This window comes from Apostichopus japonicus, chromosome 9, assembly GCF_037975245.1.
Source record: "Apostichopus japonicus isolate 1M-3 chromosome 9, ASM3797524v1, whole genome shotgun sequence".
Classification (NCBI taxonomy): domain Eukaryota; kingdom Metazoa; phylum Echinodermata; class Holothuroidea; order Aspidochirotida; family Stichopodidae; genus Apostichopus; species Apostichopus japonicus.
In genome coordinates this window covers 35,057,009-35,073,771 of record NC_092569.1, presented here as the reverse complement: position 1 = coordinate 35,073,771, position 16,763 = coordinate 35,057,009, and the positions used below count along the sequence as shown (strand labels likewise).

At 36.0% G+C, this 16,763-nt stretch overlaps 1 protein-coding gene across 1 annotated transcript; it reads left to right on the top strand.

Moving 5' to 3' along the window:
- Nucleotides 1–4,684: 4,684 nt before the first annotated feature.
- Nucleotides 4,685–10,293, top strand: LOC139974203 (ryncolin-1-like). The gene is made up of 6 exons (XM_071981171.1): nucleotides 4,685–4,790; nucleotides 5,589–5,648; nucleotides 7,042–7,256; nucleotides 8,172–8,465; nucleotides 8,929–9,196; nucleotides 9,598–10,293. The coding sequence occupies exons 1-6, from the start codon at nucleotides 4,709–4,711 to the stop codon at nucleotides 9,858–9,860; spliced, it is 1,182 nt and encodes a 393-aa protein (XP_071837272.1). The 5' UTR covers nucleotides 4,685–4,708; the 3' UTR covers nucleotides 9,861–10,293.
- Nucleotides 10,294–16,763: the final 6,470 nt, after the last annotated feature.

Below are 16,763 nucleotides of genomic sequence, written 5' to 3'. Positions count from 1 at the left end.
GTATTGATGAGAAAGTTGGTGTATAAGGCGTCAGCTTATGCTGTAGTAACTTCACAAATGGTGCACAATGTATTTGCCCATATGGATTTGTTTATACGGTTATATCGACTGCGTACCCTCACAGGGTTGCGGATGTTACGGCTACCAGACAGGCGTAGTACCAGTGAGTACGGTATATCTTTTTACAAAGACATGTACAAGGCTGGTTTTTTTAAATAACCACTATAGTTTGCCCGTATAATATATACATTCCTGAGCATTTTATTTACACATAACATTGTGTTAACGACGTTACATCGACGCACTTGCAATCAGATCTCGAAATCAAATCCCTCAACCCCCAGAATACAATGCGCGTGGTAACTGCTATACATACGGTACGTACCTACATGTTTGGCTTACATTGCACTGGCAAATAAGCTTTGCTTTTTGTAGTTACTGGATGATTGTTAATAAGTTATAAACAATTGGGTAATTATATATACTACAAAGATCTCGTAAGCAAGTTTACCCTAGCCAGGGGCGTCTCTGTGGCAGGGGAAACCACTCTTCAGAAATTATTTTCCGACGGTCGTCATCTTATCAGGGTGGTCAGAGGAGTCTCGTTTTTTTTTTTTGGGGGGGGGGCTGCAACATTACAGAGAAATTATTTTCTGTTATGCCAAAGCGACGTTAGTCGGGATTAACTGGGGTTTGTCAGGAAAATCATCACATTTTTCCAATTAAAGTCCTAAACTTGTGTAAAACTTCTATAATCTCTTCATGGCGATGATCCTCGTCTGTCGTGTAGATAATTGCCTTACGGAAAAAAAATTCTACTCCTGCGGATAGTGAATTATTCATATCGAAAGTTGGACGTGTCATCTCAAAATCTCCGCGTTTTTCTGGAGATGGTAGCGTTTCATCTCAAGAATTTTACTCTTTATCTTACAATTTCGACATATTTTAGAAAGAAACTATGTTATCTTCTTCTCGAAATGTTTATGGTTTATGTCAAACATTGGATGTTCTATCTCCGTAGAATTTGTTGACATTTCATCTCAGAGTTTCGGCATGTTATTACACAATTTCGACGTTTTATCATTTTATCATTTTCATGATTTAAGATAATTATATAAGATTCTGACTATCATATGGAACTTTTGACCCTTTTATCTACTGATGTCTACCGATCATCTCTAGTAGTTCGAAATTTCGAGTTGCTATAGATTACTTGATTATTCATTTGTTTTCATTGTATAGCATCCACGAAGCTTGGGCTATGATCACAAAAGGGTTATTAAAAATTCATGACATGAGAGAAGAATAAAAATGAATTCGTTTTGCGATAGTCTTCATGTATTTCTTTTTATCAGAGAGTGATCCAGACGTAGGATGCGGGAAGAGGTGGGGAATGGGGTTAGGCTGGGGTAAGGAATGTTACCCACCCATTCCAAGAACGCTTCCCTGTGTCAAGGTTGAGTAAATTCATACATGGCAAGTCTAAACAGTGCCCATTTCCTTTGGTGAATTTCACATTTAAATTTGGAATATTTTACTTCCGTCATGGTACCAACCAAATCATATAACCAATAGTGTTATATTAAATAAAATCTTTTTACTCATTGAGTTCTTCGTCGTTATGAGGGATATATGGGTGGGACCCTTACATACGGTATCACTTTATGCACGAGCATGAAACAGTTGTGAGATGTTATGCCGGGTGTGGCAGAAGTTAGACCGGTGGTGTGGAAAGGCCGCCGCTTCTTCCAAGGCCGAGTGGAAAATCATTGTTCGTAAAATTGTGGTGCTTTCCTGGCCATCTCACTGGCTCCGTTGTCGGGCCCTGCTGCCCATCAAGGACATAACATTTTAAAATATCAATTTTGATTTCCTTTTGGACTTGCTCATTCAGGATTCAATGCAATGGACTACCATAGAGGCTATCCGTTCTCAACGATAATGATGCTGCTTCCAGTGATGTGTGAATTGTTGTCTTGGTGGCTGGTGGTATAAATATTGTTTCGACACTAACCTGAATGGAGATTACAACCCATCTGACCAAACTGGAGTATGCGTTTTTGATAAAGCAAACAATGAACACTTCTGTGACATTAAGAAAACATAAATGAGTTTAAACTTTTTGATTTCCTTAACTTGGGTGATCATTAAAAGTATTTAAATATCCAGTTTGTGATACTCTTATATTCAGCATAACTAGATATAAGGAAAACTATGTAGTAACATGAGAACAAAGGAGAAACGCCTTGTCATATATTTTCTGATGTGAACATCATGTAGCAGTAATAGATAAGATTAAATTTGTTTAAGCGCGTATATAGAAATATTGTTAGATGATGTGTGTGTGTCCTTTGTGAATTAGACGTTGAGACGTAACGACGATCGGAGTGAGGGAGGATATATGAGAGAAGGGCTGGATGCCAAATTTAAAATACCAGCTTTATCGATGCATAGGCCTATATGACTTCATCTCACGGATGACACTCATTCCGTTTACGCGATATAAGGTAATGACTTGAAGAATCCGTGTTACATTGCATTGTATTGGTATTTTTTGAGTCTCTCGCAATTACAACATTTTTATGTAGCAATGGAAGAAATTGCCATCTACATATATTACAATAAAAGTACTGATTTTGGTAATGTTTTGTTCAGCTGTAATATTACTTTCATCAATCAACTGGGAAAGCGAGTAAACGAACTTTGGAATATCCATAGCAGATGTTCATTCATGTTTTGCATACTTAAACAACTATCAAAACTGTTTATATCTTTGATAACGCAGTTTGACTTAATTGATAATGCCCTAACCACCGTTAGCGCTTTGGTGTAAAGGTACTTGTTACCAAATCGCTATGTTTCAACTTTCTAGTCTGTTGCAAGCAATGCATAATATATTTCTCAGACGAGCGTAGCGGCAACGATCAAATCACAATAATAGTACAGTTATCGTTCGAATGAGAGCCCATGATGCTGAAGAGTATTGACAAAAGTTAAAATATATGAAATAATTTAGAAGCTAAATTACTCATTCATTAACGAGACATTAACATGCAAATTCGTATCTTCAGGGTGACTAAAGATGGGAATTCGTAACGGTAGCAAAGCCTTTCAATAGTAAATTTAATATATTGACACATTAAAATGTTTCCGCCTCTTATCAAGACAACAGCCGATTAACACAGAGATTAGAGTAACTACTGTTATATTTTAAAGTAATTAACCACAGTTAAAACTGGATCGTGGTGATCAATCTGATAAATCGGTGGCATGTGCTGTTAGCATTACAGTAAGAACTGAGGATATGTGTAATCCCAACAAATGCATCAAACTGGATTGGTTGCGATCACACATATCCTTAGTTCTTACTGTTAACCTTTTTGCACACGCTACTGGTTTATAGCACGATCCAGTTTTTATTTTGGTACAAATATTTAAGATTAATAATAGTTACTGTGTTCTCTGTATGTATCGGGTGAATACAATCATCGTCGCGTCGTTATACTTGTATTTACCAGAGCAGTGATCCTCTTTTTGACGAGGCTTCACACAAAAAAAAAGAACAAAATGATTACATCGATAATTAATGTAACAATTGACTGTTTGGCTGCATGTGCCTTCGAGACACTGTAATTTACAAATCCTCCACCTGATTAATTGAAACAAAACCCATTATTACAAAATGTATAACACTAAGTATGATGTATTATTGTATTGAATACATCTAGATCCTCTATACATTTTATAGTTCAAATTAACACTTTCATGGCAAATTTTATAATACAAATTAGCACTTTCATGGCATATTTATAGTAAAAATTAGCACTTTCATGACACATTTTATAGTACAAGTGAGCACTTTCATGGCAAGTTTAATAGTAAAAATAAGCAATTTTAAGGCAATTTCAATTTCATCCGTCTTACATATAAGTATAGTTTACAGCCATAGTTGTTTTCATTTTTTTTAATGGCGGCTTGTTAGCTATGATTGCACTATCATAGAGGATGAGTTATAAATTAAAACCAATTGTGTATTTACTGCATGCTGTCCTTTAAATGACACTCATATTAACTTATCAAGGGATTAAAAAAATGAACGTGAAATTGACCAGGAAGCCTGCTTCGGAAGTCAACAAACACAAGTTAATATTTAACCAACCATGAAGTGAATAGCGGAATATTTGATTATGTAGATCAAACTTAAAATAATCAATAGCTACACATCTAATCGACAGAAGTATGATCAGAATGAACTAATATCTAACCTAATTTCCATATTATAAAATACTACTTTACAATATCAACTTAAAACTTGCCCTGGATATGTGATTGTTTATTAAGAATTAGTACAGTTTTTTTTATCTTCTGGTTACTTGATGATGTGTCTGATGTTAGCGATGTTCGCCACAAAATCATTAAATCTTGTTTTCGTAACACAATTTCTTCATTAAACCAGATCAAATTCGATCAATGTTCATGAATACAAAAACAAGACACTAATGTTAAAGTACATATGGGCCTAAACTGACATATAACATAATTTGATTTCTAGTGCTCTAGTTTTATAGAGGTACGGATAAACTTTGGAGCTTGGGACAAGATTATTCACTGCCATAATGAAAATTGCAAACACACAAACCTCTTCCTGTATTACTTATAGCACAGCGACCTTCCTTCTATAACAAAGCATTGCCAGAACTTCACGGAAATGGCGAACTTTGCCAATCGGAAGCGTGCAATAACTGCTGTCTTACTTTATGCTAATATCGTCCACATATCGCTTGCTATGGGTAAGGTTTGATTATTTTTATTTTGTTTTATACATTTGGTTTATAATGTAAAAGGCATATCAACTAAATCTTCCATTAACTTAAAGCTAGCTTGTCTGCTTATATAACTTGTATTAATGTACCATGATTTTTAAGTTTATCTTTCTCAAACAACTTTCTTATGAAAGTTGTGAGACATAAGTACACTTGCAGATAAATACACTCACTTGAATATTGCGTTGCTTGTTATCTGGAATTACATCTCGCCCAATATGTTGCTGCCAGCGAGCACGGGCTACTGGCCTAACCACAGTGATGATAACAGCTAATATATCTGATATAAAATTATTCTAGACCAATCTCATGATGTACTGTTGTGATTGAAATGTAACGAGCTTCCCTGACAACCGATTAACATAGAGATTACAGTAATTACTGTAAATGTTGAAGTTTTCTACCACAGTAAAAATCGGACCGTGCTGATAAGTCGGTAGCATGTGCTATTAGGATTACAGTAAGAACTGAGGATACATGTTATCCACAAAACTGCATTAACTGGATTTGTTGGGATTAAACATATCCTTAGATCCCACTGTAATCCTAATAGCATATGCTACCGATTTATAGCACGATCCGGTTTTTACTGTGGTACAAAATTTGAAGATTTATAGTAGATACTGTGTTCTCTGTGTGTATGGGTGTCTCTGAGTTATTAGGCAGTTTTGGTGATGAGAGGTGATGAAGATTAGTGTATAGATAGTCTTTGTTTTCATTTGTTTTCATTCTCTTATTACGTGCATTTGTTCTTTAAAATAACAGGCATATGCGAGTTCGAGAATTACATGAAAGGTCTCTCCCATCGGAATCCTCAATTAAGTGGTAACTTTATTTCTTTTACACAGTCTTTGCTGTTATTTATTCAAATTGGTTTAGCTGGGTTTTTGGTATGAGACTTATCTGTTATCCATTCTTTTTCTTGATAAATACGTTATGAAGCAAAAACAACACAATTGTCAAATGTAACTTGTGAATAAGAAATCACTGTGATAGACAATTCAGACAACAATCTAACGAAAATCCTCTTCCGTGTGAGAGATACTGTTGTTCAAAAGTTACAATAGGGCATTGTCATTTTGTCATTTGTGAATTCATTGCACTTCTATGTTTCCTTTTTTTCAAGGTTTCAATGTAAAGTGTGACATCACATCTTGACAATGAAACCAATAACCTCATGAACTCTTATTAATAACTTCAATGTTTTAAATTCCTAATTTTTTTTCATAACCTATCCATATAACATGGATAAAATTGTTAATAACTACAAGTTAATAAAGGATATATTTTGACAGTTCAACCCGTAGTTAGATGATACATATCTATAGGCTTGTCCCAGTCGTGTTTGTACTCTTAATCTCTTAATCTTCTCCGTAACGTCTGTTACATAAGGTCAAGATGCTCTCTTTCCATCCCTGTCATCTTCTGCAGATCTTCTCACATCGGACCAGCTTCTCCAGCCACTCATGTCTCTCTCTTTAGTTACTGTCCTTCTCCAAGTAGTCTTGGGTCTGCCAACCTTCCGCCTTCCTTCTGGTGCCCATTCCATTGCTACTCTTGCATGATTTCCTGTCTCCTTCCACATAATATGACCAATCCAATTCCATCTGCGTCTCCGTATCTCTACACTTATTCTATTTATGCCTGTTTGCTGCATAATTCTGTCATTGCTAACTACTTCGGTCCATGGTATCTTCAGTATTCTTCGAATGCACTTGAACTGAAAAGCATCCAACTTTTGCTCCTCTATCTTTGTCACTTTCCATGCTTCACTTAGATATGACAGCACTGATCTCACTAGCGTTTTGAATAGTGTTAGTTTTGTCTTTCTTGTAAACTATAGCACATACAAAAGACAAGTAAGTTTAATTGATAAGCATATGTGGACTGAATTTTGGTGAATATTTCCTTAAATTCAGAACTGCAGAACTTAACTCTATTGTCGTGAGACTAAGTATATGGTACCATTTTTCTCGAGTTGGGTATGATGTGCGGTTGACGGGAGGGCCAGGGTCTGTGTTTACTTTAAGCTCATTTCTTATCCTCCTGTATAAACTCAGTAGGTGAGACTTAAATCCATTTTCACTGTTACTACTAGTATACGTGTACAACATCGCACTACCACAATATGTGAATGATCGAAGCAGCTGACACCGAAGGGAAACTTGCCTTAACAAAACCATGATGAAATATGACATATTCCATATTCTATTTTCAGGTGCGACCACCACGCCACAATGTCCTTTGAATCAAGTCTTTGCTGACTGTGTATGCCAGGGTACATGTGAAGACCCTTATGGGTGGTTTGGCTGCCATATAAACTGTACTGGAGGAAGAACATGTGTTTGTCCAGACGGCTTTTTATTACTCGGACAGAATTGCATACCGGAGAGTGATTGTGGGTGTTATCACGAAACGGGAGGAGTCATACCGGTATTCTTAAACTGTTATTAGTATATTTATCATGTGCGTTCCTTAACAATCGTATCCGCCAAAACCAGTCTTCTCTATCCTAACAAATATCAGTTGTAGGGTTTTACAAAACAAAGATAAAAGGGAAGTTTCTCTACTTGCCAATGTCACATATTTGAATTTCATTGACGGATACAGTGGACATGTCTTTATAGTAGGTGATATTAAACAAATGATGTCACCTTTGCTATTTCTTTGCAATTGTCATGCTACAAGTAGCTTTTACTGTTCTGGTAAATGTACTGAACAGATTTGAGATTCGATAGTGATCAAGCTACGAATCTTATTAATTTACAAAGTAATTAATCTACAATGGACGACACAAAATACCTGTTGATCTTATGATAATTCATTCCCTCCTTCTGTTCTTAAATCATGAAATTGAATTAAAAACATAAAAATGTAAGATTAATCAAACGATATTATTAATGGCTGTTCATGTTCAATAAACAGTAAAAAATCATGGTGAGACCCTTCGTATTCAATAATCAATCCAAATTTGTCGAAAGTGTGTGCGAGGGGTGTGCGAGGGAGACTATGCGATGATGGGATCATATTTGCTAACTATTTTGTGGAACACACCTCCAAAAAAAAAGAACTATTAACAAGCATATTGCTTCACAGAGCCAATCAGAAGTGAAGCCAAGAACTTTCCAAGTAATACTCCGTCCACGCCCGGCCTGACTTAATCGAACACCTGTGCCCTCAAATATATTTGGACGGACTAAATGAAGCTCATATGAAAAACAGTTCCTTAAAGTTGTAATGTTTTACCTTGAGAACACACTAGAACACTATTCCAGAGATGTAATCTACGTAATATCATCAAAGTGGCATCACTATATTCATATTTATTCACCTTTTCTCTGTATTAAGAATGGCGGATCGCGGATCGTGACGATGGACTGCACGGAAACATGCTCATGTGAGAATAACGTTCTTGTATGCATAAACTATACATGCAGTGAACATGCGATGTGCCAAAACCATAATGGCACTATGTCGTGCGATTGCAACGTGAACTATATGGGGAATGGGACCGTATGTAAACGTGTACAGGATTGCCAAGATCTTTACGACAATGGCGTAATCAGTGAAGGTTTTCACTTGATATACCCGCTTACATGGTCAGGGGAACCTTTCGAAGCTTATTGCAAAGACGGATGGACTGTAAGAAGACTTTCTTTTGAGTTTATGTCTATGATAGCTGTCGTTTTATATAAGAGAAATAACATGTACCATACTACACATTGTACTTCTATACTCCGCCCCTGAAATTTAATACGTGGGACTACGTTACCTACGTACTTCAACGTTAAAGAACAGATTGTTGAAGAACAAGTATTATTTGGTGCTTTTGTGTTAAACATAATGTAAACAAAGTGAAACTATATATTTCCAAGGAGCAAAAAAACTTTGATAATATGGCTGGGCTGCAAATATCCACTTAGATATGTGAGGGGAGAGTGTCTTTTCCATCATTCATCATTCATCATTCATATATTCCATACAAACATCACAGAAGTACTTTTCTTGATTAATCTGGCTTCAAGTGGACCTTGAATACTTCCTTAATGAACCACAACTAAGTAGCAGACTGATATCAACCTATTTTTTGGCTGTTGTTGTTTAGTTTTTTCAGCTCCGCGTCGATCACCATGGTCTCTTTTATGACTGGGATTATTACAGAAATGGCATCCGTAGAAGCGATTCTAATTCACATTGGCTAGGAAACGAAAAATTAGCCAACATAACTGCCCAACGGGACTACACCCTGAGAATGGAATTTAAGAACAGCAGTAGTAACATTACCCACTTTCTTCAGTATGATCTCTTTCGAATTGGTTCAGAAGTCAACAACTATGCACTAGAAGAGCTCGGCAGTTATACAGGCAGCTTGGGTGAGTAAAACATTTTTATCGTAGCCTATAATGCAATGCACGATATTTGCCATGAACGAAATTTGTAAACCTTCATGATAGAGTGTGGAACCTGGTTTGTTGTGATCAACGATCGAATGGCACTTTCGATATTTAAGGAGCATTAGCATCGTATAAGAAAAAAACGTCAAAAATCAAATCAAAATTTCTCAACATCGTCATCATTGTCGCCATCGTCATCTTCGTCATCTTTGTTTTCATCTTCGTCTTCAATTGTCATTTTCATTGTCATTGTCATCCCCATCGTCACAATAGACGATGATGAGAGCTCTTTTAGTTTCGATTTTTCCTGGAAAAAAAAATTACAAGAAATATGTATGTTTTTTGTTTGCTGGTTACCTTTTCCTTCTCATTGTACTCAGAATATGACTACATGAGATATCATCGTGGTGTTGGGTTTTCAACATATGACAGTGACAATGATAACAGTACATCACGAAAATGCACGGTACCACATATTGCTGGCTGGTGGTACAATGGGTATGATAATTTTACATGTACTACGGCGAATTTCAATGGAAGGTATGGCGAACCGTGGAAAGCTGGACTGTGCATTTACGACAGGGAACGAATGATTGCTGACTGCGATATTGCTACAACTGAAATGAAAATCAAACCTCTCTGAATTATACGTCCATCAATACGTGTGATTTGTTGATTGAGGCAAATTTTCGTTGCAAAAGGTGACAAATAGGTCACGAAACATTAAAACCAACCAGCATTAAAAGTCACTGCCCGAATCTATAAAAATACTTTTGCAGGACTTTGCAAGTCAAATTAAATGTAGTAATAAATGTGACAAAAATATGATATTATATATCTGCTCTCAACAATACACTTCGTGCTTAATACTTCTGTATTATTATAATCATCGTCTAGGTCTTTATGTCTGTATAAGTTAGCTTTGACACTAAATATCCATTATGTATACACTACTCAACGTCGAGTCATTTAGTCTATGGGCAAGAATAAAAACGAACGGAACAGTTTAACCAGAGGATTTACTAAGGATGTCATACATGGTATTAATATCACCTAACGGTTTATGCAGTGTAATGGATAAAAGATTACATGCTGAGCGTAGATATAGAATCACGCCATACGTCATCAATAAATAAAAAAGTTCTTTAGTATGGTATAGTGTAGTATCAGCATGCCAAAGATTTATTCCAACTTACTCTCACCTTCAAGTGCTCTCTATTCTCTGTTTAAACTGGTATCATGGCTCAACTTTGTTGCTTGCAATGTCAACTGATTGGTTGATTAACACATTAGTAATAATTCATAATTAACCGTATAAAATGGTCACTTAGACAATGGATGGCTAAATCATGAACACACAATTGCACTATTCATTTCAAGATTGGTGTTGTAGAAAGAAGAGAAGCCATGGATGAAGTTTTCTAAAAACGCATCTTTTTAATTTAGTGTAGACTACAAACTAAGCCAATTCAGGAACGATGACATCACGGATAATATTCCCCATCTCAATTTGTCCATGCAATGTCACGTACATGATTAATAACACAACCTTGCCTTTACACCGTATCAAAGGGCTAATCTTTAACCCATCTTGTACAGACTGCTTAAAATTCGAGAAAGTGGTATAAATTTCAAGAACAAAAAGGGAAATTGCCAATGTCCCATTGGAGCAACCGCAGTGTTTGATCATTCTATGTTTCTGAATCAACATAGACTGAATGCTTCCCTCACAATAAAACACTTCCACCTATCATTACGAGTTTTATTACGAGATTATAATTATTTTTTACGAGATTATTACGAGTCATGAATTACTCAGTGTGATTTGTTCAATGATGTTTTTTTTGGTTGGTCCCTGGTAACTTAATCTGCAGAAAGGACGACTGCTTCAATTTATTTCTTCCATCTTCTTGTAATATAGCTACTTGCATGGATAACGACAACATTTTGTATAATAGTATGTACTTTAGCCACACAATAATGCATATTCTTAGTTTCAGTAAGCGTTATCTTGTGGTAAGAAAACAATGGTCCACACGTTTCATAGGAGTTTATGTCAGATCAAACTGTTGAAGAGAGAATTGTAGGAACGCCATTTGTGTGGGTTTTTATTGTCAATTGTTGTTTTCATGCTATATTTCTCAAATAAATTATTCAAGAGCTTCTTAAGTATTTTGATCTTCATTACCAGTGTCGTTTATGTACTAGTTGTTGCCAGGCAACTGCAAATACAATACTTACTAACTCTGTCTTCGCCAACTTTTCTTAATTTATGTATATGGAACGACCGCCTTTGTTGCCAAAACCTATACAGAAGCATGCATTGGCTGTCTGATAAATACGTCTATATGTTCTACTACAAAGCTAATTGCTACATGTCAATCGTCGAGTCGGAGGCGATGATTGCGACAATTATACCGACAAAATGCCGGTCGGCAGTCGAAGGTACGTTCGTCGAAGGTCAAAGGAAAACTCGTTATTCCACGTATTCTATTTAAAATACGGTTATTTCATGTGATAAAAAATTATTTTCCCCGCTGTGACGTGAATTGCTATGATTGAGGGTTATACCCTGATACCATTTACCATACTTGAGACCATTTATATATTTTTAGTAGAGAAAATACAGTTACTACTCATTCAAAGGGCTACTCGAAAAATAATTATTGTTGAGATTGTAATGCAATGAACTGATAGTCAGTTTGAATAAATAATGGCAAGGGCCATTTCTGATCAGAACTAAGGCACAAGCTTCCAATGGTTGCCAACCCTCTTACTCTAACCCCTTTTTGCATCAAAGCACCCTTCGGGTAACCGAACTTTCTCAAAGAGCAGGGGCCACTACTCCCCTCGATCCTTCCTCTCCCCTAGTACCAACACGCAGTTTTGCGACCTAGCTGTTTGCCGCTTCGTCCACGAATAATGTAGTACAGAAATATGACCTTTACTTGGATGACAATCAATACTATTGCACCAGACTACAAGATCTTATACATTTCTATGTTCCAACTCGTAGGTTGCATTCTATTGGTAGACGGCAGGGTTCTTTAAAATACTTTTATTGCCATTACGAGGGTCGACGTAAATCACAGCTGTTTAAAATGTAAAGATTCATTAGTTTTAAATTAAACTTCCTTGTGATATGCAAACCTAGAGATAGATGGTGCATTTGAAAGCTTTACTATTACAAATCAAATGGTGTGAAGTTCATTAACTGCAAAATGAATCACTGTAGTAACAGACTAAGAACAGTTGTTACTTGTTAGAATATAACATATTTTAAATCATTTAAATGCAAAACAAACTTCTAACACGTTTAGTTTCTGTGAAGACTTAACTGTTGGATAGAAAAATTATGGTGTAAAACTGCCTTACATATATTCTCACTATTGTTGCTTAAGTTTAATATATGTTACCCATTTATGTCAGAATGAAGGTAAGAAAACTGAATGCTGGAACTTACAGTAGACAGGCTGAAAAGGAGCAATTACACAGATGTCTCTAACAGGTTGGACCAGTGACATAGGTGACTTATCCGTCGTCTCAAATATAAGTGGGGCTTGATCCCTGGTCACATGTTCGAATCATGCCGTAGTCAAAAATGTATTTCTTTTTTCGCTTGAAAACATGATAAGTGGTTAAATGATAAAGTTTAATATATTATATTTGTGTTATCTTACAAAAGCCAACCACTAGCGTAGGATTTAAGAAAATGTCAAGACGAAAGCAAGAACTATAAACGTTAATCATTTTAAATCAGTAAACTTGAAATAAAGCATTTACCGTCTCAGTTAAGAAAGGCCAAACCTTCCTTTCCTATGGTAACATCTATATAACTTCGCTAGATCAGAGACTTCTGTTAGAATCAATGCCTTTGCAAGTTCGTGCGAATGGTTTTGTTTTCAATGAAAACATGTTATGATAGGTGCCTCAGATATTAACTTATCCTAATTAGAACTATAAAATGGGGTTTTATATGATAGGCAATGATAACAAGTAATAATAAAGTCGTTACTTTTACATGGAACACTTTTTGCGATCGATTATAGTGTGGCCTGCTGTGTATATCTTTTAAAATTTCTAAAATTGTCACGAGATCGTCTTGATGTTGAACGACAATGAATGTATTGAAAAAGATCATTATAAATGAAAGCATAAACAACATGCGTGTTTTTTCCTAGAGCTAGAAATGAGCAATCGATAAAGCATATTGTTATATAAGCTGGGAAAATCAAGAAGGCTGCCAGCCTTTTCTAGTCCTATGAGTCTCTTCTAATGTATTTATGGCGGGTTGCTTGAGACCTTGAAAGTTTAATGGATTCATGATGGGAAACAAGTCAGAGCTTTAACCCAAGTAGCCTGTATACAAAATTGCTAGGCCAAAGTTGAATCGATTCAGGCCTAGCCTAGGCTCGCCAAGTTTGAAAAACTGCAATTTCGCACATTACTACCTTGACAGAATGGATTCATAACTGCCAAATCTAACCTTGATTAGTTGAAATCGAATGGATTAAGGCCTAGGCTAGGCCACTATAATGCAATTACTAAATGAGTCTTTTAACTGCTCGTAAAAAATAAAAGCTTTTCCTCCATCTCATTTCCGTGTTTGTAATATTTTACTGAAGATGAAGTACTTGAGATGAAATATGAAAAAATGATGTGGGTGATTCACAGAAAAATGATGCCCGAAGCATACGTCATTCTTCGAAAATATAAACTGACTGCCAAAAATAGCTTTCTCCACATGTAAAGTGAATTTCGATTTAATAGGGCAATCCCAAAACAAATGTAACAGGGTCTCATCATAGCGACCACAAAAGTGACATCGCGGGTTATCGATTTGCCCTATTTTAGGGCGGTAGTGGTTTGTTCCAATAATGCGATGGAGGAAGCGAAATTGGAAATATTGCATCTTGGAATCTTTGACAGAGTGAAACGGGGCTTGAAAAGTATTCTCCCATTGGGTGGCTGTGCTACTGAAATAAAGATTCCATTTGGCTACAGCCGCAGGAGGACCATTAACACGATAAATAAGGTTAATATAAATGTGTCTAGACACAGAGGGAATAAACTGGGGATAATCACTAGAGCTATCAACAATATCCTCGTTAACCTCCACAAGTCCATCCTTCCATGCTCTAGAGATAGAGGAAATAATTCCATAGTAAACAGTAAATGGACAATAATCTAATCTATACTTCTCTTTGAAACGCAGTATTGACAATGGGCGATTGTCATTGTCAAACAGATTCTTCACCTGCCTGATCCTTTTTTGGAACATTGAGTTGTAAAATACCATCTTATTGTTAATTTTAATCAACGAGTTGCTCCAAGTTATCTATACACCATAATTGGAATAAGGCCTAATGAAAGAGTGCAATGACCATGCATGACAGACGTCATAAATATGAATGTCGTCTATTTTATAACTACAGTTCAAGAAAAGATTTGCCATACTTTTTCAAATGAAAATCGAAAAACAGTTTCCAGATGTTATCGCTACTGTCGTTATATCTGTTCACCCACGTGCACTTAAGACTATATATAACATAATGAGTATGTGTAGACTTTTAGTCCACCTAAACTTTATAGTACCAATCATAGAGTAACGGCGATTTTTTTCGGGTTTCCAACTCCAAATGAAACGGAAAAATAATGGCATTTAGTTCTTTAATAAACTCATGTGGGGAATTTGAAAGAATTTGAAAGAGATAAACCAACTGTGAAAGACCGAGTGTTTTAACAATGGTAACTTTTCCAATTGGAGTTAGGTCCCTCTGCGAACAGACACTCAGTAAACGTTTGAACCTCGAAAGCTTAGGAGTGAAATTCAAACTAAAAAGGTCTGATCTGTTATTGGTAAACGAGAGGCCTTATAAAGCAACAGGACCATTAGACCAGTGCAACCCAAATATGTTACGGAACCATGGTCCCCTCTGAGTCTTTCTACCTACTGAATAAAAGGGAATATTTGTCCATATTGACTTTTAGACTCAACGACTTCTCAAAAGTACTAAAAAGTACTAACAGTTTATTTTAAAGTATTATAACTACCGTCTAAAAAGATGGTCGTACCGTCCGCATATTGTAAAATGTTAATGTTGTTGTCAAATAGGGATATACCATAGATAGCAATATTATCATTGACTCATCAATTGAAACCATGGAAAGGTGTATTCAGGAAGTTTGTTTTTCAGTTGTGTATGGTTTACCTCAATGCTAGCTTTCCAGACTTCAACGCCTTCAAAGTACTGCTGCACGTATTGTTACTTTGTGAAGAAAATCCTGTCATATAACACCTATACTTCGAGAACTTCATTGGCTACTAATTTCCTTAATAATCATCTACAAAGTTCTGATCATTGTTTTCAAATCACTGAACAAAGTGGTTCCAATCTACATCTCTGAGTTACTAGAGCTTTACTCACCATCACGGAAACATTTTTTTCCAGCAACATGTTTCTTCTTCGGGAACAGAGATCCAGACAATAATGGTGTGATAGGTCTTTAACGTTGCTGCCCCTCGTCTTTCAAATGCACTACCACTTAAACTGAAGTCGTTCATCAGCATTTTGACTTTCAAAGAACTCCTTAAAACTCATCTCATACGTAAAACTTTCAGTGATTTAGATTTAAGTAAAGTTTTTCTGTTCTTTTACCATATCTTTTGTTTTCTCTATTTTGAGCATTGAGTACCCCGCAGGGCGGATATGTGCGCATTATATATCGCTATTATTATTATTAATATCATCATTAACACACAGTGTGAGAACCTCGGCACATATTATAAATATATAAGGGCTTAAGGGACAACCTTGGCGTACCCCGCGGGGTGAGAAGGAATGAGTAGCCTATACATTGTTTATGATTCTGGCGGAATTGTTAGAATACAAAGTTTTTACCCAGTTAATACAACTTTCCCCAATACCAACGAATCTAAGAAAGGTGAAAATAAACTCCCATATCACACTGTCAAATGCTTTTTCGGAGTCCACGAGGAACAGTAAACCTATTTTGTTACTCGTGTTACAATACTCAATCAAATCTTAAACGAAGCGGATGTTTTTTCCCAATAAAGCGGTTTTTAAGGATACCTGTCTGATTATTGCTAATCACTTTGGGGTGAACAAGTTTAATTCTTGTTAATAATACTTTAGCGAATATCTGGTAAGGAGTGAGATTGGACGATAGTTCTAAATAAAGTCCTTATCCTTGCCATGCTTTGGAATTAAGGTAATAATTGCACGTTTCTGATCGGCAGACAATTAAAACTTAGTATTAGCGTGAAAATTGATTAATAGTCCATCGTTACCAGGGTATTTACCAATAGAAAATGAATTCAGAGCTGCAACACACTCGGCAGACGTCAGAAGCCCATCACAGCAATCTGCTTCATCCGTACTCAGCTTATTAGAATTACAACAGGCGCCATTTTGTGTAATTGGGACACTCCGTTAGACTATGCTCCAGTCGTGTTTATCAAGACAATTATCAGTATCATTGTGTTTTTAATAGTGCAAATACATCATATTTTATAACTTAGAGC

Coding starts and splice junctions, on each gene's coding strand:
- LOC139974203 (XM_071981171.1), top strand. CDS start 4,709: ATGGCGAACTTTGCCAATCGGAAGCGTGCAATAACTGCTGTCTTACTT. Junction 5,649..7,041: donor TCGGAATCCTCAATTAAGTG/GTAACTTTATTT, acceptor TTCTATTTTCAG/GTGCGACCACCACGCCACAA. Junction 9,197..9,597: donor CAGTTATACAGGCAGCTTGG/GTGAGTAAAACA, acceptor CATTGTACTCAG/AATATGACTACATGAGATAT.